At 48.3% G+C, this 21,103-nt stretch overlaps 1 protein-coding gene across 5 annotated transcripts; it reads left to right on the top strand.

Moving 5' to 3' along the window:
• The first annotated feature begins 1,276 nt into the window (after positions 1-1,276).
• Positions 1,277-19,354, top strand: Fbxo46 (F-box protein 46). 5 transcript variants are annotated; one of them, XM_048433376.3, is made up of 3 exons: positions 1,320-1,422; positions 14,434-14,646; positions 16,328-19,354. In XM_048433376.3, the coding sequence occupies exon 3, from the start codon at positions 16,409-16,411 to the stop codon at positions 18,218-18,220; it is 1,812 nt and encodes a 603-aa protein (XP_048289333.1). In that variant the 5' UTR covers positions 1,320-1,422; positions 14,434-14,646; positions 16,328-16,408; the 3' UTR covers positions 18,221-19,354. The 5 variants fall into 5 exon arrangements, with proteins under 5 accessions (XP_048289332.1, XP_048289333.1, XP_048289336.1 ...); XM_048433377.3 differs by lacking the exon at positions 1,320-1,422 and adding an exon at positions 12,564-12,581; XM_085693251.2 differs by lacking the exon at positions 1,320-1,422 and adding an exon at positions 13,651-14,195.
• The last annotated feature ends 1,749 nt before the right edge of the window (positions 19,355-21,103 follow it).

Genomic DNA, 21,103 nt, shown 5'->3' with positions numbered 1-21,103 from the left:
TACAGATAGCTGTGAACAGTCCAGTGTGGGTGCTGGAAGCAAATTCAGGTTCTCTGCAAGAGTGATATATGCTCTTAACTGCTGAAAAATCTTTCCAGGCTTATTTGTTTATCTTTATTTTTTGACATAGGGAGTCATACATAACTCAGTACGTAGGTAGACCAGGCTAGCCTCAAACTCACGAAGATATGCCAATCTCTGCCTCCCGAGTGGTGGGATTAAAGGTGTGTGCCACCACGGTCGTCCCGAACAGTACAATGTAAGTAAAGGCTCCTGCTGCCAACCCTCACGACCTGAAACTCATAGTGGAAGGAGCGAAATCAACTCCGAAAGTCGTCCTCTAGGCTTCACATCCACTCAAATAAAGAAAATAACATTCTCATACACATGAACACGGGAATTGTGTGGACGCTTCAGACATTTTCTAGCCCCCAGCAATGACAAGTACCTGGGGTAAACTCTCAGCTCACAGTACTTTCCAGTAATGATGTGGACAGAGGGGCTTGATCTACAGTCACCTTAACTTTTAGTAATTTGGGATAATTCTTACGAGGATTGTACAAAGCGGTCAAAAAGCATGAACTATTCACACAATACTGTTCTAGCGTCTAACCAAGGTGTATAAATTCGTAAACACTCCTGCCCTACTGGATGCGTTGATCTACCTGGGATATAAACAGTCTCATAGTGCCAGGGCTTTCTTAGATCCAATAACTTATTTTTCTCATTTGGGAATTAGGAGGTGGTGGTAGGCGAAATTGGTGAGGTGCGATATGGAGGTGAGGAATGGGAGGGAAAGTCTGGGAAAACATTTATTGATTGATTGATTGATTTTTGAGACAGAGTTTCTCTGTGTAACAGCCCTAGTTTGAACTCGCTCTGTAGACCAGGCTGGCCTTTAACTCACAGAGATGCACCTGCCTCTCCTTCCGAGCACTGGGATTAAAGACATGAGCCACCACTGTATAATATTTAATAACAACATTTAATATTGTTAAATAACATATTATAAATTGTTAAATAACATAAATAAACCAATAATTTTCTTTTCTTTCTCAACTCTCTATCCCTCACTAACATTCCTCTGAAGTAGCCTTAATTCTCTTTTCAAGGGCCTCGAGTCAAAATGGAGACAGCTGGACTCTATTTCCCAGAGAGCCTTGCTGGTGAATCGTCTACGCCTGCGCAGCAGTGTGTGCCCTTTGCCGCCTGGGAATTCGAGTCGTTCTATTTCTCGGCCCGCCTAGTTTTTTTTCCTCCTCCTCCTCCAAGGTACCGTGCTGCATGTTGGGAGCTGTAGTCCATGGCTGCCCGTACTCTAATTCCCAGAGGGCTTCGGGGCGAGAACCCGGAAGGGGAGGCTGGAGAGGAGCGAGTGGGGGGAAACCCGCGTAGTCGAGCGAGCTGCAGCGCGGGGAGATGGTGAGAGCCCCAAGCTGGGTCCTGCGGGTGTTCGAGAGTATGGGCGCGGGGCTCGGGGCCTAGGTTCGAGGGGAAACAAACTGAGGCTAAAGAAAGGGCTGGGCGTGGGGAGATCGCTATGGGTGGGGATTGAGAGGAACGGGAGCCCGAGGGAGTAGAAGAATGGGGGCTAGGGAGGGGTCTTGGAGGTGGAGAGAGTCGAGCTTTGGAATTGGCTATTAGGAGTATTCGGAGCTGGGGGAATGAGACTCTGAGTTGGGAGTCCTGGGTGGACATCTAGGCAAGAGACCCTGAAGTGGGTAGTTTCGAGAGAGGTTAGTTAGCCTGGAGTACTTGGAAAGGCATGGGGAATCGGGGTTAGAAGAGTGAAGGGAGGAGAGGTTAACCGCGGATGCAGTTAGGTTGAGTTCTCTGACAGCGAGGTGGGGCTGCTGCAAGGCAAGTTGAGGAGGTGGGAGGTAGAAGTCAACGAGGGTGAAGGTTAGCTTCTAGGACTAGGAGGCGTTGTAGGGTGCGTTAATTTACTAACGTGGCTGTCTATATCGTGCCTTAATCTAACCAGAAACTCCCGATAAACTAGACAGTCACGTAACTCTGGGCTGATATGGCCAGAAGGGGTCCGTAGAGACCACCTTTAGCATCCTTCCAGCCCCGGTGGCATCGAATAGTGGCTTGTGGCCCATTCAGCCTTCAGATTCCTTATTCTGCCCCTCCTTTGTGACCTAGGCAAGTCTCTCTGTAAGCCTCTGTGCCCTTATCTCATGATGAGAACAAGCAGGCCACTGTGAAGATAAAGGGAGGCTCCGTAAAAATCGATACTTTTAGTAGGAAAGTTAAGTCCGAGCCTGAGAGCTATCGGTGGGAACAAGGAATGTTGACTGGGTTAGAGTTGCTTGCTAATAGAGTCCCTACTTTTCAGTCCAGCCCTCAGACATTTTCTCAAAGCCTGACAGTAGTCACCTCCATCCCCACCTCTTACTGCCAATTTTTCCAAAATGCCTGATCTTGGTTTTAGCTGTTGGTATTAACTTAAATGGATTCAGGTGTAGGTGCTCCGTTTTATAGAAAAGAAGCAGGGGCACAGAGAGTTTAAGCAACTTTCTTGTTGTCAGCCAGCATTAAATGGTAAATCTATAATTACTGTCCAGGTCAAAATCTGCTTTGGTTGCTTTAATCCAGTCCCCTCTGCTTATAGTGAAGTAAAAGTCGGAGAGTGGAGACACCGACCAGAGCAGCTGTCAGACAGAATTGAATCCTTTTGTGTGACCCGGGGCAAATCTTAGGACTCTATGCAGCTATTAAATGAGATCCATAAGCTAGGTAGGCTGGAGAGTTTAGGGAGCTGTTTGGGAAGTGCTTAGAGTAAGTACACAGTACACATTTGTTGTTGTCTTGAGACTCACTGTGTAGCTCAGGCTGGCCTCTATTGATTTTTTTGCCTCAGCATCCAGAATGCTGGGATTATCACCCCAGCCCAGATACTATTTGTTGTTGTTTTGAGGGTCTCATGTATTCCAGGCTAGCCTCAAACTCTCTGTGTAACTGAGGACGACCTTGAACTTCTGATCCTCCTGCCCCACATCCTGATTTCTGGGATTATAGGTGTGCACCACCATGCCTGACTTATGCTGGACTAGGGATCCAACCCAAGACTTTGTGCATGTTAGGCAATCGCTCTACCAACTGAGCTGCATCACTAGTCCATGCTTTTGTTTTTAAAACAAATGGGAAACATCACATAAAGAAAATAGATGAGGGACTGGACGGGTGGTGGCGTACCCATTCGGGAAGCAGAGACAGGTGGATCTCTGTGAGCTCGAGGCCAACCTGGTCTACAGAGTGAGTTCCAGGATAGCCAGGGATGTTACACAGAGAAACACTGTCTCAAAAACAAAACAAAAGAAAACAGACCAAAAAGAAGAAGATAGAGGAACCAGTGAGGGAGCTTTGGGCATGTTGTCTCTTTGCTCTCTAGTTGCTCCCTCCCCCTTTCCTGATTTTTCTAGTTCCACCTATTCCTGGGTTTCTAAGTCTAAGTAAGACTCCCAGAAAGGTGCTCAGAAACTCAATCTGTCTCCAGCTAAATATTAATAATTCACTTGCCCAGTCTGGCCCAATTCCCAAGTCTTCCAGTGAGTTAGAAATAATGCTGACAACTGAGTTAGGGTTTTGTTTGATTTGACTTGATTTTTGTTTTTCTTGTTGTCATTGTTGGTGGTGGTGTGCATGTGCTTCTAACATTTTAGTCATGGCAGGAATGGGGCTTCCCTAAGGAGTTTAGCAACTTTGTAATTCACTTTGAAACAATTTGGGTTTTTTTAATTTTTAATCTTTATTTTTTTATTTATGTGTATGTTATGGAGGGCGGTGTACTTGTGCCCCAGAAGAGGGCAGTTGGATGCTCAGGAGCTAGAGTTACAGGTGATTGTGGGCTGCCTAATGTGGGTGCTGGGAACTGAACCCACAACCTCAGAAGAGGAGCAAGCACTGTTGAGCTGTCTTAGCAGCCCAAGCATGGGTCATTTGCTTGGAGCCTCTAGTTTATAAACTCAGTGACTGATAGGAAAGCTTATGGCTAAAAGCTCTGGTGTCTGCTGGAGCCAAATGGCATGCCATGACTTTGGCTAAGCTTTATTCCCACTCTTGGACTCAGTTTTCTTTTTCTTTCTTTCTTTGTTTTTGAGATAGGGTCTCTCTATGTAGCCTTAGCTGTTCTGAAACTTCATATAGACCAGGCTGGTCTCAAACTCACAGAGATCTGCCTGTCTCTGCCTCCCAAGAATGGGAATTAAAGGCATGGTTCACCATACCTGGCCTCCATTTTTTTTTAATATGTAAAATGGGACCACACTCAGCCAATGATATCCCCCTAAGGAACTGACAATAAGGCCCTGTGTTTAAAATGTCTGTTGTATTTTGCTCTCAGTAAGTATGACAACTTGGGGTTTTCATTCTTTCAAGGAAATACATTTCAGCTCGTTGTGATGGCACAACTGAGGTGGAAGTGGGAAGAGCTGAAGTTGGAGGCTAGCCTGGGCTACATGTGATCTAGAAAGGAAGGAAGAGGGAGGTGGGAGGGGAGAGGAAGATTGCCATCTGAAAAAGATGGGAGTTCACTTAAAAATTTGTTTCTATACTCATAGTGTGTACTATGGGAAGTGGAAGTCAGCGGGCATGGGTTTTCTCCTTCTACTGAGTACGTTCTGAGGATAGAAATCGGATCAGTCAGCTTGGTGGCAAGGGCCTGTACCCATGAATTACCTTGCTGACTTGGGATTCACTCCGTAAGTGGCCATATCCTCTACTAGGTGCCAGAGGTTGGTAGACAGACTGGCCTCTGCCCTCCAGACCTCCGTTTTCATAATGCCAGGGCACTGTTCTCAGCACCAGGGGCTTTATGCTTTATGTGCAGTTTTAAGGTCAGTTCCTCTGATGCAGTCAGTGTCACCCTGTGCTCGTGCCTGGCCCTTGCCTCGCTGTCATGCCCTCCGGGATGTGTGTCTTCTCCACCCACCCAAACCCTACCCTGAGAACTTTTAGCATTGCTTCTCTGCTCTTTTTTTGATTTTTCAAGACAGGGTTTCTCTGTGTAGCTCTGGCTGTCCTGGAACTCAGCTGTAGACCAGGCTGGCCTTGAGCCCACAGAGATTCACCTGCCTCTACCTCCTGAGTGCTGGGATTAAAGGCATACACCACCACCGTCTGGCCTCTCCACTCTTTCTTAAATTATCTGAACACCTATTGGTTTGGGGTAACGCGAACATCTCTCACTTGTCCCTGTCCCTGTGTGTTACAGCTGGGTGAGCTGACACTTTTCCCCCCATACCCCCCATTATTTTGTATTAGAAAAACAAGTGACATTTCCAAATTATTTTGCCCCCCCACTTTGTTTCCATTTGTTTTGTGAGGTACATTCTAACTTCATAGCTTCACTGCTCTGAGACTCAGTATGTAAATACACCAGGCTAGCCCAGGACTCAGAGAGATCTGTTTACCTCTGCTGACTAAGTATTGAGATTGTGTGTGTTTTCTGAAATAGGGTCTCATTGTGTAGCATAGGCTGACCCCAAACTTTTGGTCATCCTGTCCCAGCCACTACTGTGCTAGAATTATAAGTCTGTGCTGCGACACATAGTGATTGCTTTTTTTATTTCTTCTAAGAGAGGATCTAATGTAGCTCAGGCTGGGACTGAACTCACTGTGTAGTGAGGATGACATTGATTCTCCTGCCTCTGTGTCCCAAGGGATCAGAGGCTCCAGGGACCATGTTCTTTTGGCTTAAAAAAAAAAATCTTAAATTGGATTTCAGCCTGTGCCTGTCTGAGGCTTTCTCATAGCACATTTGTGTGTATCTGTGTGTTTGTGTACATGTATGTGCCAGCAAGCATATCTCTGCACCTGCAGTGGCAGGGTTACAAATGTATCCTACCATACCCTACTTCTTTTTACATGGTGGTGGGGATGAAGTCCAGGTCCTCCTGTGGTGTAGGAAGTCCTTCTGTCTATGTTTTGCTTTTATTCACTTTTTAGTGAATAAAGCTGTTTCAGCCGTGGCTTAGCAGAATAGGGCAAGGTGGGAGTTCCAAACAGACAGAGGAGAGAATAGGTGCAGTGAGTGAGAAGCCAGGTAGCCACCACAGGAGACAGAGGCTTACACCATAGCCTGCTGAAACTTTGCCGGTAGGCCACGATCTCGTGGTGATGCACAGATTAATGGAGATGGGTTAGTTTAGGATATTAGAGCTAGCTAAAAATACGCCTGAGCTATTGGCCAAACAGTATTCAAACAATATAGTTTCTGTGTGATTATTACCAGTCAGGGCAGTTGGGAAACGAACTAGCAGCCTCTGCCAACACTCATGCCTGTCTGCAAGCACTTTATAGACTAAGCTACCATTATTTATTTGTACTTAAGTGTTTTGCATGTTGACCTGCATTTGTGTATGTCTATACCATGTCTAGGCAGTGCTTGCAGAGGTCAGAAGAGGGCGTCCAATCTGCTGGAACTGGAGTTAAAAATGGTTGGGAGCTGCCTTTATGGGTGCTGGGAATTGAACCTTGGTCCTCTGCATGAGCAACCAGTGTTCTTAGCCTCTAAACCAGCTTTCCCACCCTGACCCTTCCCTGACTTTTTTTTTTTTTAAAGTTTATTTTCACTTTATGTTCATTGGCGTTTGCTGCATGGATGTCTGTATGAAGGTGTCAGATAGTGGAGTCACAGACAGCTGTGAGCTGCCATGTGGGTGCTGGGAATTGAACCCAGGTCCTCTGGAAGAACAGTCAGTGCTCTTAACCACTAAGCCATCTCTCCAGGCCCCCTTCCCTGTTTGTTTGTTTTTTTTATTTTTTTTAGACAGGGTTTTACTTTGTATCCTGATTGGCCTTGAGCTCTCCAGGATCTTCTTGCCTTGGCTCCAGAATGTTGAGTTTTCAGGCATCCCATATCACATCTGCCTCTAAAGTCACTGTCACCTTTGTTGTATTCCATTTGTGACAGTATGTTACTAGCTGTGGTGGCAAAGCCGTCTTTCTCCCCAGAGCGCAGCTTTGCTGAAGTTTGCCTGTGGTATGTCCCTTCATGCGGAAGAGGATATGGCCTCCTCACAGCCCACTCACTGCTCAATTTGAGATCAGAAGCTCACCCTCCATCCAGCCTAGCCCCCTCCCTCACCTGTGCGTTTATTTCTACCTGGAAACTGCCATTGTGTTTATTTTCCCTTTATCCAATTAGTACGTCAGCCCCTTGAGGACAGGGATTTCTGTCTCCTGTTCCTTGTGTCTCCAGTGCCTGGAACTACACCTGTCACAGAGTAGGTTTCTTTTGAACAGGATCTCACTGTATAGCTCTGGCTGGCCTGAATTCACTGTGTAGATCAAGCTAGCCCCAAACTCACAGAGATATGCCTGCCTCTGTCTGACCCAAAGTGCCAGGATTAAAGGATGCACCACCACACCTTACTACAATATGTTTTTGTTGTTATTTTGTTTGTTTTGAGGTAGGGTTTCTGTGTATAACAACTCTAGCTGTAGACCAGGCTCACCTCAAACTCACAAAGATCCATTTGCCTCTGCCTCCTAAGTGCTGGGATTAAAGATATGTGCCACCATGCCTAGCCTTAGTTTTTTTGTTTTGTTTTTGTTTTTTGAGACAGGGCTTCTCTGTAGCTTTGGAGCCTGTCCTGGAACTAGCTCTTGTAGACCAGGCTGGCCTTGAACTCACAGAGATCTGCCTGTCTCTGCCTCCCAAGTGCTGGGATTATAATGTGTATAGATGTTTTACCTGTGTGTATGCCTGTACACTATATGTGTGTCGTGCCCTGAGAGGCCAGAAGAGGACACTGAATCTTCTGGAACTGGAATTGCAGGCAGTTATGAACTACCAAGTGGGTGCTGGGAACTAAACCTGGGTTCTCTGCAAGAGCAACCAGTGCTCTTAACCACAGAGATACCTCTTTCTGTTAAATGATAAGCAAGGCTCAGGATCCTGCAGTAAGGGGCAAGTTTCCTGGTTTGTTTTTTGTGATTCCTGGAGATCAGTTTCATTTCAGAGTGTGAACTAAAGAGGACTGCTCTAGTATGATGTAATATATACGCCTGTGATCCCAGCAGTGAGGTGGCTGAGGCAAGGGGATTGCTTGGAATTCCAGCACAGCCTGAACTCTCATAGTGACTTCCACGCTAGCTTGGGTTGCAGAAGTAGACTCTGTCTCAAAAACAATAACAAATATTTTATGTATATGAGTGGATTTTTGGGGTTTTTTTGTTTGTTTGTTTTTTTGGGGGGTTGGTTTTTTTGTCTGCATGTGTGCATGTGCCTGGTGCCTACAGAGACCAGAAGATGGCACCAGACCCTCAGGAATTGGACCCAAGGACAGTTGTGAGCCACCCATGTAGGTGTTGGGAACTGAGTCTGGATCCTTTTCAAGAGCAGCCAATGCTCTTAACTGCGGAGCCATCTCTCCAGGACCCTGCTTTACTTACTTATTTCTGTTCTGGGGATGGAATTCAGGATCTTGTCTGCTAGGTAAACATTTTAGCACTGAGCCGCACATTGGCGGATTCTAGGCATGTGCTGTACTGCTGAGCCACACTCTCACCTTCTTTAGGAGGCAAGTTGCCCCAGAAGTTGCCCAGCCTGACTTTGAACTTGTGATCCTCCTCTCTCAGCCTCCCAGAGAGCTGGAATTACAGATGGGGCCATCAGGCTGGCTTCGAAGTTGTTTCTGACTAATAATCTTCAGGGCAGAGCTAGCCAAACCTTCCGGCATCTAGAGATCTTGGAAGCAGACAGAAACCAAGTTAGGTGGCCTCTATGTGTCCGTTTCCCCACCTAAAGGGCACCAAAAAAACTGGTTAGCCCTCCATACCTCAAGTCTTAACATTGCAGGACTAGACTGAGGATGATGTGGTAGCTGAACTTCAGAGGGAGAGAGCTGACACACAGGCCAAAAGCAGGAGGGGGAGGGTCATGGGTAAGCAGCTTGTGAACTCTGAGGCGTCCAGTGAGCTGCTCACAGATCCAGGATAGCTGCTAGGAGAGATCCCAGTCACAGGCTGGAGGGAAGAGAGCCTCTCATATACCCAGCCCACTGCCATTGAGCAGTGACAGGGACAGGTGTTAGAAGCAGGATGGTTGAGAGGAAGAGGTCAAGGATAGCCTGGGAAGGCCCCTGAGGGGGTGGATGAGATTTTTCAGGGCAGCTGGTTGGAGTGGCCAGCTATTCAGATGTCTCCAGCAGTAGACACGTAAAAACTGGCCAACAATCAGGCTGTCCACTCATCCAGACAATGCATTGCACATGGTGACCTGGGCTGGTCAGTGAAATGCACAGCTGGAGTCAACCACCCTGAGGTAAGAACATAGAACCTGTGTTTCTTGCTTGTTCCCAGGGCTGGCACATGATGCCATGCTTCAAGAAGGCAAGCACTAGGGAAAGAAAGCTGCATGCCAACCAAGCCAGCTATTGTAGCGCATGTCTGTCATTCCAGTCTTGAGGAAACTGAGGCAGGAGCACCTCCAGTTTGAGATGAGCTTGTGCTATATAATGAAACAAAGGGAAACGCCAGCCCTTACACTTTCATTTTAATAAGGAGAGGCGGACAGCACACTTTATAAGCAAAGTGTTTAGTACCGTGGATACTGACAGACAGGAAGGAGAAAAACCAATGAGGATTGAGTTTGTGTTCTGTTGGGCAGAAGCTGTAGACTTGGATCAAAGGCTTCCCAGAGGTGACTTCTGAGCCAGTCCTGAAGGAGGTAAAGGGTAAGCCTTGGGGGTAGGTGACAGGGAACAGTGAGTGTGATGACCTTGAGGACTAAGTGATACCATCCGTGCCCAGTGAGTGTGAGCAGTCTGAAGAGCAGAGGCTGCTGCCCACTTTCTCTGCCTGAGTTTCCTTCCTAGTCTTTGACACAACAGGAAAATAAGACATGGATGAGCTGGGCTCAAGAGCAGCTCAACATTAAGAGCACTTGTTCTTGCAGAAGACCTGATTTGGTTTCCAGTACCCATGTCAGGTAGTTCATAGCCATCTGTAACTCTAGCTCCAGGAGATCTGACTCTTTTGACTCCTTGGGCACCCTTACCTGTGCACATACCCACATACAGACACACATACACAGATTTTAAAATAGGTCTTAGATCCATTTTAAAAAGAAAGACAGAATGAAAAAGAACGAACACAGTGTGGGGAGATGGCTTAGCGGGTAAAGTGCCTGCTCTGCAAGCCTGAGGACCTGGGTTCAGATCCCCAGCACCCACCTAAGGAGCCAGACACATCTTGTGTCTGTAACCACAATACTGGAAGGATGGCAGGCAGAGACATTTTTACTCAAGTCTCATTGGCGACCTAATAAAGCTACTACTGAGCTTGGGTTTCAGTGAGAGATCCTGCCTCAAAAACCGTGTGCAGCCCGTGTTGATGGCGATGGCGCATGCCCTTAATCCCAGCAGTTGAGAAGCAGGAAAATCTCTGAGTTTGAGGACAGCTGGTCTACACAGAAACCTTGTTTCAGAGTGGGGGGAAAGACATATGCTGAGTGATTAAGACACCTGGTGTTGATCTCTGTCCACCACACACACTCATGTGCATTTCCAAGCACACTTACATACTCCCACACAAACACATTTATATGCCATACATAGACCCCAAATAAAGATGTAAAAATGAGACACTGGTTGTGGAGCACTCTTGGGCTTCCAGCGCTCAAGAGGCTGAGGCCAGGCTGGACTACAGAGTGAGACCCTAGAGAGAATATGGGGGATTAAATGAGTTCGTTTTAAGTGCTGTGCTACTAACTGCATAATGTGAGTGGATGTCTTTCCCTTTTCCTCTGAGCTATTTCTGGTGAGCCCAACGTCATCTCTGTATCCTATGCATACAGGACCTCCTGTAGGAGGACCTCTGTGCATGTCAAGGGCAAGGTTTTGCAGACAACTCTGTGTATCAGGGTATGGGAATGTGCATTATCTAATTATTGGGGGGCACTAAATAAGGGTGCAGAGTGTGTGGATGTTCTGTCAGCTTCACTTTCTCAGGCAATCTCCTGTGATAGGCATGTTTGTGGTTTCCATTAAAACTGTGGATTATAGGGTTGGAGAAATGGTTTGGCGATTAAGAGCATTTGCTGCTCTTCCAGAGGACCTAAGTTCCCAACGCATCAGGTGGCTCACAGTGCCTGTAACTCCAGTGCCCTAAACTGGACTATGGATGCCTGCACTCACATGCACGTGCATAGTCAGACACACACACTTTAAAAGTAGTAAAAATAAATCCTTAAAATTGTAGATTTGTGAAGCTCTTGGCTCTTGTTTAAAAAAAAAAAAAGCCATAATATCCTTACCCGCTGAACAATCTCTCCAGCCACCTGCACTGCCCTGAAAGCCTCCTTTGGGTTTGTCTTGAATCAGCCTGGCAAAGGCCAGAAACAACGCAAGGTGTCTGTAATTTTAAGATAACTTAAAAGTCATTAAGTGACTTCCTGTTGTTTTCCTGTAGTGAGTGTAGAGGTTTGAAGAGCCTCGTAGGAGACTGGACAGGTTCCCAAGCCTTGATTGTCAAGTCAGTGACTGTGGGGACCAGTGACCAGTACAGGGTTAGCCCTTGTTCTTTGGTTTTTGAAACAAGGTCTGATGTAGCCCGGGGGTGGGGGTGGGGGAGCTGAACTCCTGATCCTCCTAGCTCTATTTCCTAAATGCTAGCTTTCCCTCACCCTTTTTTAATACGTAGGTGTTTTGCCTGTATGTATGTCTGTGGACTGCATGCATGCAGTGCCCGCAGTAATCAAAAGAGGATGCCAAGTCTGGACCTGGACTTACAGGCTGCCCTGCGGGTGCTGGAACCAAACCCAAGTCCTCTGCAACAGCAGTCAGTGCTTTCAACAGCCCTCGTTTTTGTTTGTGGATTTTGGGAAATTTGTTGTTGCTTTATTTTGCTTATTCTTCCGTTTTTGTATGATTTTATTTTTATTTTACGACAGCGTGACACTATATAGCCCAGGTTGGCTTAAAAAACTTCCTGCCTCAGCCTCCCAGACTATTGGAATTACAGAGGTGTGGTGTGTCACGCCCGACTTGCCTGTTTGTTTTAAAGGCTAGGTGACTAAGGCTCCGGGTGTCCCACCGAGAAACCTTTCCATCGCCACAACCGTTAAGCAAAGCCAGGTTCTTGGACCTTTCTCCCCTACGCTTCTTTCTGCGCTTCTTTCTGCCCGAGTCAGCCAGTCCCCGACCGCGTGGCCCTTTAAATCTCTAGCGTCCATCAGGGCTCCTGTTTCAAGGGAACGTTGGATTGTTCTCTTCCCCTTGAGTGTGGCGGTCGGTGTCCCCGCCGGGTTCTCCTTTCGGCAGTCCTGGACTGTGGGAATTTGTCCCCACTCCCTTACATCGGGCTGTTTCCATCCTGCCCGCCCCCTCCAGTCACCTCACGCCTACTCCATCTGTTTTCCAAGTCGGGGCCCCTTCGCCAGTGCCTTCCTTATATGGGCATGGCTCAACCGCGGCAGCTCATTGGCTGAGGCCGTCACGCGCGCGTCTGTCAACAAAGGGGCGGGGCTGGGCGCGCGGCTCGCCGGTCCGCGCGAGGGGGTGGGCCCGCGGGGCTCCGGTGCGCCTGCTTGTGGGCAGCCATTCTCCCTGCCGCCTGGGGGAGGCGCTGCGGTAAGCGTGCCAAGGGGGGGGCGTGTCCGGGGTATTTTTGGGGAGGTCGCTTGAGGGGGTCGGAGGATTCGGTCGAGGAGGAGGCGGGTCCAGAACTTGGGGGCACCTTTTGCGTTGAAGCGTTTAATTGAACGCTTGGGGAAGTTGAGGGGATGGAGGGGATACTTCAGGGATCCCGGGAGCTTAAGAAACGCCTTGGGCTGGGGTTATTTTGTAACGTGGTAGGCTTGGTTGTGTTTTAGTGGTGTCCTTTGTGGTTCGGGGCCAGAATGCCTGGGCTTGAGTCCTTCCTCTCCGGGTGACCTAGGACAGGAGGGCACTTTCCTTTCTGCGGCCCGACCAGTGATGTCGGAGCAGTGCCTAGGAGCCTGCTGGGGCGTGCGGGACACGCGGCTGCTGTTGTACCACTCGGTTTCATTAGGGACTACTGACATTTATTTGATTTGGGGTTCGTTTTACATAGGGTATTTTTTATGTCTGAGTTCTTTCAAGGTTCGGGAGCTCTTGGGGAATGAAGGGTAAGGATCGGTGTCGGGAATGAGCGGAGGATGTCAGGAGACCCGAATCACCTGTGAGATTCGGGTGTTGCTGTATGTCTTCGGATATCTGAAAAGTTATTTGTGATTTGACTTCTCTGTGCTGAAGGGCGTTTTGATTTATCATTTTGGTTTTTTTAAAAAAGTTTTATAAGTATTGTTGTATTGCCTGTGTGTGTATCTGTGTCCCACATACGTGTCTGTTGCAAGCGGAGACCAGATGAATCCTCTGGAACAGGAGTTACAGAGAGCCACTCCGTGGGTGCTGGGAACCACACTTGGGTTCTCTGCAAGGGCAGCAAGTGCTTTTAACTACTGAGCCATCTCTTCAGCTCTCATTCTTATTTATTTATGGGCCAGGATCTCTTAAGTGGTCCTGACTGGCCTAGGACTAGATACGTAGACCAGGATGGTTTTGAACTCAGAGATCTACCAGCTTTTACTTTCCAAGTACTGGGATTAAAGGCCGCTTAGATTTGGGGGTGGGGGGGAACAGGGTCTTTTTATATAATATTGTAAAACCAGAATCCTAATTCTTCTGTCTCATGTCCCAGCCTCCCTAGTGCTGGGATTACAGGCATGTGCCACCAGGCTTGGTAAGGTCTTGAGGAGGGGGTTGAATTTTTAAAGTAAAATTTGAAAAAGTTAGGATACTTGGGGGTAGGACATGAAGATTCTGGAAATGAGGGTGGGATTGGGTAAGGAGTCTTAAGGTTGGGGTTCTGTTACTGGAGACAGTATTTGGAGCTGAGTTTTGAATGGCATCTGCAGGTCCCTGATATAATAGTGCGTCAGATTTGCCTGGATTTAGAGCAGGCAGTCCATCCTACAGCATCAGCTAATTTTTTCTTTTCTTTTTTTTTTTGGTGGGGGTGGGATTGGATTTTTTTCCATGTATACAGTGTTCTCTGTACTACATGTATGCCTGCATGCCCTAAGAGGGAACCAGATCTCATTATAGATGGTTGTGAGCTACCATGTGGTTGCTGGGAATTGAACTCAGGACCTCTGGAAGAACCACCAGTGCTCTTAACCTCTGAGCCATCTCTCCAGCCCAGCTTTTTCTATAAAAGACCAGGTAATGAAGTATTTCAGGCCATACAATCATTGATGCAGTTCTGCTCTTTTAGAATGAAAGCAGCCATCTTTTGTTTACATAGAATTTAATTTACAAAGATAGGCAGTGGGCTGGGCTTAATTCTTGGCTTGTAATTTGCTTACCTTTCTGTTTCATTGGCACGTTCAAGTTTATTTTGTGAAGGGTTATTTTCTTCTTTTTGTTTTCTTTTCCTTTTGTTTATTTGTTTCTTTTTTAGACAAGGTCTGGCTATGTAGCCCAGACTGGCCTGGATCTCTCTATCTTGTTGCCTCAACCTCCCCAGATCTAGGATCATAGGCACTCATCACTTCCCCAGATATGGGATCATAGGCACTCAACACCATGCCCTGGTGGAGGGTTGTTTTCATGTTGACATGTCTGGAAGGAGATGGGCCAAAGATGCAGGAGACTAAGCGTCTGCTACTTGCTGGTAAGTAGAAAGTGGAACAGAAAGTGCTGCCATCAGACTCATTAACAAAACTGCCTCCAGATTAGCTGATGTGTGCAAAGTCTTGCAGAACAAAAAGAAAAGTCATTATTAAGGGAGCTCTCAGCAGATGGTGAAGCCCAGGCCTGTGATCCCGGAACCTGGGAGGCTAGGAGCCTGACAGCCGGGGCTAATGAGTGAGATCCTGAAAGTCACTTGTACCTCTAGTGGCCAGTTCCAGAAAAGGCAGAGGTACAAGTGTAAGGAGGAGCTTGGTTGGTCTGCCTGGTATTTTCACTGAAGGTTAAGGCCAGGCCAGGTCATGCCTTTAATCTCAGCATTTGGGAGGCAGAGGCAGGTGGATCTCTTGAGTTCCAAGGCAGCCTGGTCTACATAGTGATTTTCAGGATACCAGGGCTACAAAGAGAAACGCTGTCTCAAAAAAACAAATAAATACATAAAGGTTTGGCTGCATCCCTCTGCTTACCTGATTCATAACTGGGCTAGGATTTTATTTTCTTGGCCATGCTTGGGACAAAATCCAGCCTGGTAGAGAGGCTGCCACGAGCCCTAGCCCTAACGCCCACTAGGTAAAGTCAGGCAAGTGCTGTTGCTGTGCCGTAGAACTCTTCACTGGGGAATCCCAGGCAGGGGCTCTTACCAGTGAGAGTTTGAGAGTATGTGTCTGTCTGTCTGTCCAGTTAAGAGAGGGGTCTCATGTACCCTAGGATGGCCTTCCACTCCTGGCCTTACTCCTCCCTTGCTGGGATTCAGCTCGCACACTTTACTGTCTGGGAAATACAGTTCTCAGTGCTCTAATTTGTTTTGTCCCTTGTGCAGAAGTTAAGATTGGGTGGTCTTGGGGGCTGGAGAGATGGCTTAGTGGTTAAGAGCATTGCCTGCTCTTCCAAAGGTCTTGAGTTCAATTCCCAGCAACCATATGGTGGCTCACAACCATCTGTAATGAGATCTGGTGTCCTCTCTGGCCTGCAGGCACACATGTAGGCAGATATTGAATGCATAATAAATGAATAAATATTTAAAAAAAAAAAGATTGGGTGGTCTTGGGAAGAAGGCAGTAACCTCAGTGCTCTGTTGTTGGTTGTTTTTATACTTTTTACTCTTGGAGGGCCTGCCACCCTGCTCCCAGACAAATACATAGAGGCTTATTCTTATGAATCCCAGCTTTAGCTTGACTTGCTTCTAGCCATCTTTTTAAACTTGAATTATCCCATTTACCTTTTGCCTCTGGGCTTTTACCTTTCTCTATTTCTGTGTACCTTTTTTTTTTTTTTTTGTGGGGTGGGGTGGGGTTCAAGACGGGGTTTCTCTGTAGCTTTGGAGCCTGACCTGGAACTAGCTTTTGTAGACCAGGCAGGCTGGCCTCGAACTCACAAAGATCCGCCTGCCTTTGCCTCCCAAATGCTGGAATTAAAGGCGTGCATGGGTCACCGCTGTCCAGCCCTTGTACCTTTCTTTATCTTACTCTGTGACTTGCTGTGTAGGTGGGTGGCTGACCCCTGGAGTCCTCTTCTCCTTGTTCTTCTCTTGCTACCCAATCTTTTTCTTTCCAAGATTGCTACTATTTACTCTCTCTGCCTACCAGCCCCACCTGTCTTTCTCCTGCCTTGCTCTTTATTAGACCAGTAGTCCACAACAGTGTTTCAACCTTCTCTGTCTCCAGGTGGCATGTGTAGCTCCCTACTACCATCGTGGTCCTGAGATTGAGTGACTGACTACCTGCTGTTTGCCATCATCTCCCAGCATGGACAGGGGCAGCCTTCTGCCCTTCCAGCTCTGGTGCCCCCGGCCCTTCGGCACATATTCCCAGAACCAGCCACGCCCACCTTCCACAGCCCTCAAGCCGCCAGCCTGCTCTGACACAAGCAGTGGAACTGAGCCTGACCACGGACCTGCACACTCAGAGAACACACCACCTACCTTGGCTACCGAAGCCTCCACCTCCCAGCATGCTCCACTTCTCTCTTCAACAGCTGCTGGCGATGAGGGTCGAGTCCTGCTGGACACGTGGTATGTAATCAAGCCTGGAAACACAAAGGAAAAGGTGGCCTTCTTTGTGGCCCACCAGTGTGGTGGAGGTAGCCGGGCTAGCTCTATGAAGGTCAAAGGGCACTGGGGCAGTGATAGTTCCAAAGCCAAGAGGAGGAGGCGCTGCCTTGAGCCCACCAAGGCTCCTCCAGACCCAGGGGGCAGAAGAGGAGCCCCTGCCACTGAGGGGGCCCCCACGACATCCGGAGATGATGTAGACCTGCTCTCCGTAGCAGAAATGGTGGCCCTAGTCGAACAGAGAGCTGCCTTGGCCCTGCAGAGTTACCCACGCCCCACCACCCCAGCTCCGGTGGTCTTTGTGTCAGCTGAGCAGGGGGGACCAGCCAAGGGGTTAGGGTCAGAAAGACGATCTGGTGGTGGTGACTGTAGCCGAGTTGCTGAGGCAGTGGCCCACTTTGAGGCCCAGCGGGACAGCCCTCCAACCAAGGGTCTCCGCAAGGAGGAGCGGCCAGGTCCTGGGCCTGGTGAGGTGCGTATCGCTTTCCGCATCTCCAACGGCCGAGAGCCCTGTTCGCCAGATGGTAATTTACCTACTTGGAGTGGAGGCCAGCCTGGTAGTCCCTACCCTGGTAGTCCTGGACCTGGGGCTCGAGCCAAAGACAAAATCACCTGCGACTTGTACCAGCTTATCAGCCCCTCCAGGGATGCCCTTCCCAGCAACATGGAGTTCCTCCTGGCCAGGGCAGATGAAGCCAGTGAAGGTGAAACACCAACCCCGGCCAGGCCTGAGGATGCTCCCCCAGCCCCTCCTCCACCCCCTGCCAGGGACTGTGGAGCATCAGGATTCCATGTGGATGTGGTGGTGACAGGTGTAGTGGATGAGTGCATCTTCTTTGGCAAAGATGGCACCAAGAATGTAAAGGAAGAGACTGTCTGTCTGACAGTGAGCCCTGAGGAACCACCCCCACCTGGCCAGCTCTTTTTCCTCCAGTCCCGGGGTCCAGAAGGGCCGCCTGAGCCACCCCCAGCTGATACACCAAGCACAGTGCCAGGTCCCGACGATTCGGAGGGCACAACGGACACCTCCCTGTGCCGCCTCTACCGGCACGTGTCGCATGACTTCCTGGAGATTCGCTTCAAGATCCAGCGACTTCTGGAGCCACGGCAGTACATGCTGCTGCTGCCTGAGCATGTGCTGGTCAAGATCTTCAGCTTCCTGCCCACCCGAGCCCTGGCAGCCCTTAAGTGTACCTGCCACCACTTCAAGGGTATCATCGAGGCTTTTGGTGTGCGTGCCACGGACTCGCGCTGGAACCGGGACCCACTCTATCGCGATGACCCTTGTAAGCAGTGCCGCAAGAGATATGAGAAGGGCGATGTGTCACTCTGCCGCTGGCACCCCAAGCCCTACCACCATGACCTGCCTTATGGACGTTCCTACTGGATGTGCTGTCGCAGAGCCGATCGTGAGACACCAGGCTGTCGCTTGGGCCTGCACGACAACAACTGGGTGCTGCCGTGCAATGGAGTGGGAGGGGGCCGAGCTGGTCGGGAAGAGGGAAGGTGAAGCCTGGGGATGAGGGGACACTTGCTACACCTAACCCCTTCCCGCTTTGCTGGGAGCTGGGGACCAGGACTGAGTCACCAGCCAACACCTACCAGTCCATCCAGCGTTGATCTCCCGCTAGAACTGGGACCAGGTTTGGGGGTCAGTGGGTAAATACCCTGGTTGACCCCTGTTGGTTTTCTACTCCTCAGAGCCAGGGCCATGGACCCTCAGAGAGGGTTGTGTTTTTTTGTTTTTTATCAGCATCTCAATTGCGCCTCTATCAAGCCCCAACCCCATCCCTGAGTCTCTTCACCCCAGGGACCCACCAGCAGGGAGCAGATGGCAGCTAATTTTGGTACCACCTGAGGCTTTCCTCAAGCTGGCCCTCCCCATTCTGTGCCTCCCCCAGTTCTTTGTTCACCCAAAGGGCTGCAGTCTCTAAGGTTGACGCCTCCAGGCCATTAGCTCTCAACTCCAGTCAGCACGTTTTGGAGGCAGGCAGCCCACCATTTCTAGATGTTTTCCTCATTAAATAAAAAAAAAAAAAAAAAAAAAAGATTTCTTCTGAACTACCAGTCTCTCCCTCCCCAACCCCAGGGAAAGTGGGCGAGATCCCCTCACGTATAGAGATCTCTCTACAAGCTCTTGTCACTGACTCCCCAGTAAAGCTGTGAAGCCCCTTGCCTCAGAGCGCAAGGACAGGGTCTGTATTTCAGGTGATGTTCCTTCCACATGGGCGCTCAGTGAGGCATTCGGGTCTCTGCACCTTCCTCCCCACACCTCAAGTTTCTTTAGAATCTTTTGGTTAGGTAGGCCTTGGTTTTTAGGTCCAAGATTTTTTTTTTTAATTTATTTTTCTATTGGTTTTTCAAGACAGGGTTTACTGTGTAGTCCTGGCTATGCTGGAACGAACTCTGTAGACCAGGCTGGCCTCAGACTCAGAGATCTGCCTGCCTCTGCCTTTTGAGTGCTGGGATTAAAGGCCTGGGCCACCACTACCCGGCAATTCAAGATCTTTTTGTTTGAGGTTTTTCCTCTTTTGGGGTTCTTTTTGTTTGTTTTCTCTTTCATTGTGGTTCTGGAAGCTTCTAATGTGTGGCATCTGACCAATTTTGAATTGGTCCTTTCTATAAAATCAATATTTATAAAGCAGGGCCAGACTGGTCTGTGTGATGTTAAGGGAGGGGATTTGGTAACAGAAGACATCCATAGATCTATGCTTGGCAGGGTGGGATGGAAAGGAGTACGAGTCCCCACCTAAGTCCCTCTGCCTGGAAGTATTTAAGACTCTTCAATACTATCATCTCTCACTTAGTATTTTTTAAACATCTTAAAATAGTAGTGGCTTAAACAAGATCATTTTTACTTCTCTCAAAATCCCAGTGTTGGGTAAGTACGCAACCCTCAGGTCACCATTCCATGGTGCTTCAGCAGTGACCCTCATTGCTGTGGTCTATGACTGCAGGAATTCCTGCTGTCCCTATGGTACAGGAAGGGAAGTCCCCTTCATGGTGGAGGTGCTACACGGGCTGTGAATACTTCTCATTCTTCAGAACTCCACAGTTCCTCATCTTTATATATAGATATGCCAGGGATGGAACTCAAGTTAAAAACAAGGTTCTTCATTCTCAATATTTTTTGCATGTGTGTGAAATGTGTGGGTAGTTCTTTTGGAACATTTGTTTAATGATGCAAAGATATGTTGCATTCTTTTATGTTGCATTTGTTTAACTCTGAAGCTGTATGCCTGTGTAAAACACCTGATTGGTCTAATAAAGAGCTGAACGGCCAATAGCAAGGCAAAAGAGGGATAGGTGGGGCTTCCAGGCAGAGAGAATAAATAGGAGAAAAAGAAAGAAAGGGCAAGGAGCCAGAAAAGAAGAGCAGTGTGCCAGGGGCCAGCCACACAAACAATCACAAAGTAAAAAGGAAAGAAAGGTATATAGAATACAGAAAGATAAAAGCCCAGATACAAAATGTAAAAGAAGAGAAATGGGTTAATTTAAGAAAAGCTGGCTAGAAATAAGCCAAGCTAATGCCGGGCATTCATAAGTAAGAATAAGTCTCTTGTATTTATTTAGAAGTTGTGTGGCAGGTCCCCAAAGAGTTCTTTATTAGACCAATCAGGTGTTGTAGGCAGGCAGAGTAACACAGCTTCACAGAGTCAAACAAATGCAACATAAAAGAATGCAACGAACAAATATTCCACAGCATAAACAAGTATAAAACATCTTAAACTAATTTTCCACAACAGGGACAGGTGTACACATGGTACAGCACACATGTGCAGGTCTCTCCTTCCACTGTAGGTTCCAGGGATCAAGCTGAGGTCATCAGGCTCATACACCAAATACTTCTATCCACTGAAGCCTTTTCACAGGCCCATAAAATTCGTTTCACATCACCTCATGCACATAATCTGGTGCTGAGCTTGTGTGTGTGGTGCTGAGGATGGAGCCCAGAACCACACCCCCATCCCCTCACTGGGGGATTCTAGGCAGGGGCTCTACCACTGAGACACACCCCCATCCCCTCACTGGGGGATTCTAGGCAGGGGCTCTACCACTGAGACACATCCCCATCCCCTCACTGGGGGATTCTAGGCAGGGGCCCTACCACTGAGACACACCCCCATCCCCTCATTGAGGGATTCTAGGCAGGGACTCTGTTACTGAGCCACACACCCAGTCCCTCACTGGGGGATTCTGGGAGGTGCTGTAGGTGCTAAGCTACATTTTCAACCCATTTTGAGATAGGGTCTCACTAAATTGCCAATCCGACTTAAATGGACCTGTGTCATCACACTTGGCTCTAATATCCTGAGTTATGGTTCAGGTTCCCATGGAGTCTGCAGTTCACCAGGAAAACCAATGACACCCTCATTAACACTTCATCTTACTG

Source organism: Myodes glareolus, chromosome 1 (assembly GCF_982192425.1).
Source record: "Myodes glareolus chromosome 1, mMyoGla1.1, whole genome shotgun sequence".
Classification (NCBI taxonomy): Eukaryota; Metazoa; Chordata; class Mammalia; order Rodentia; family Cricetidae; genus Myodes; species Myodes glareolus.
This window is presented reverse-complemented; position numbering and strand designations above follow the sequence as displayed.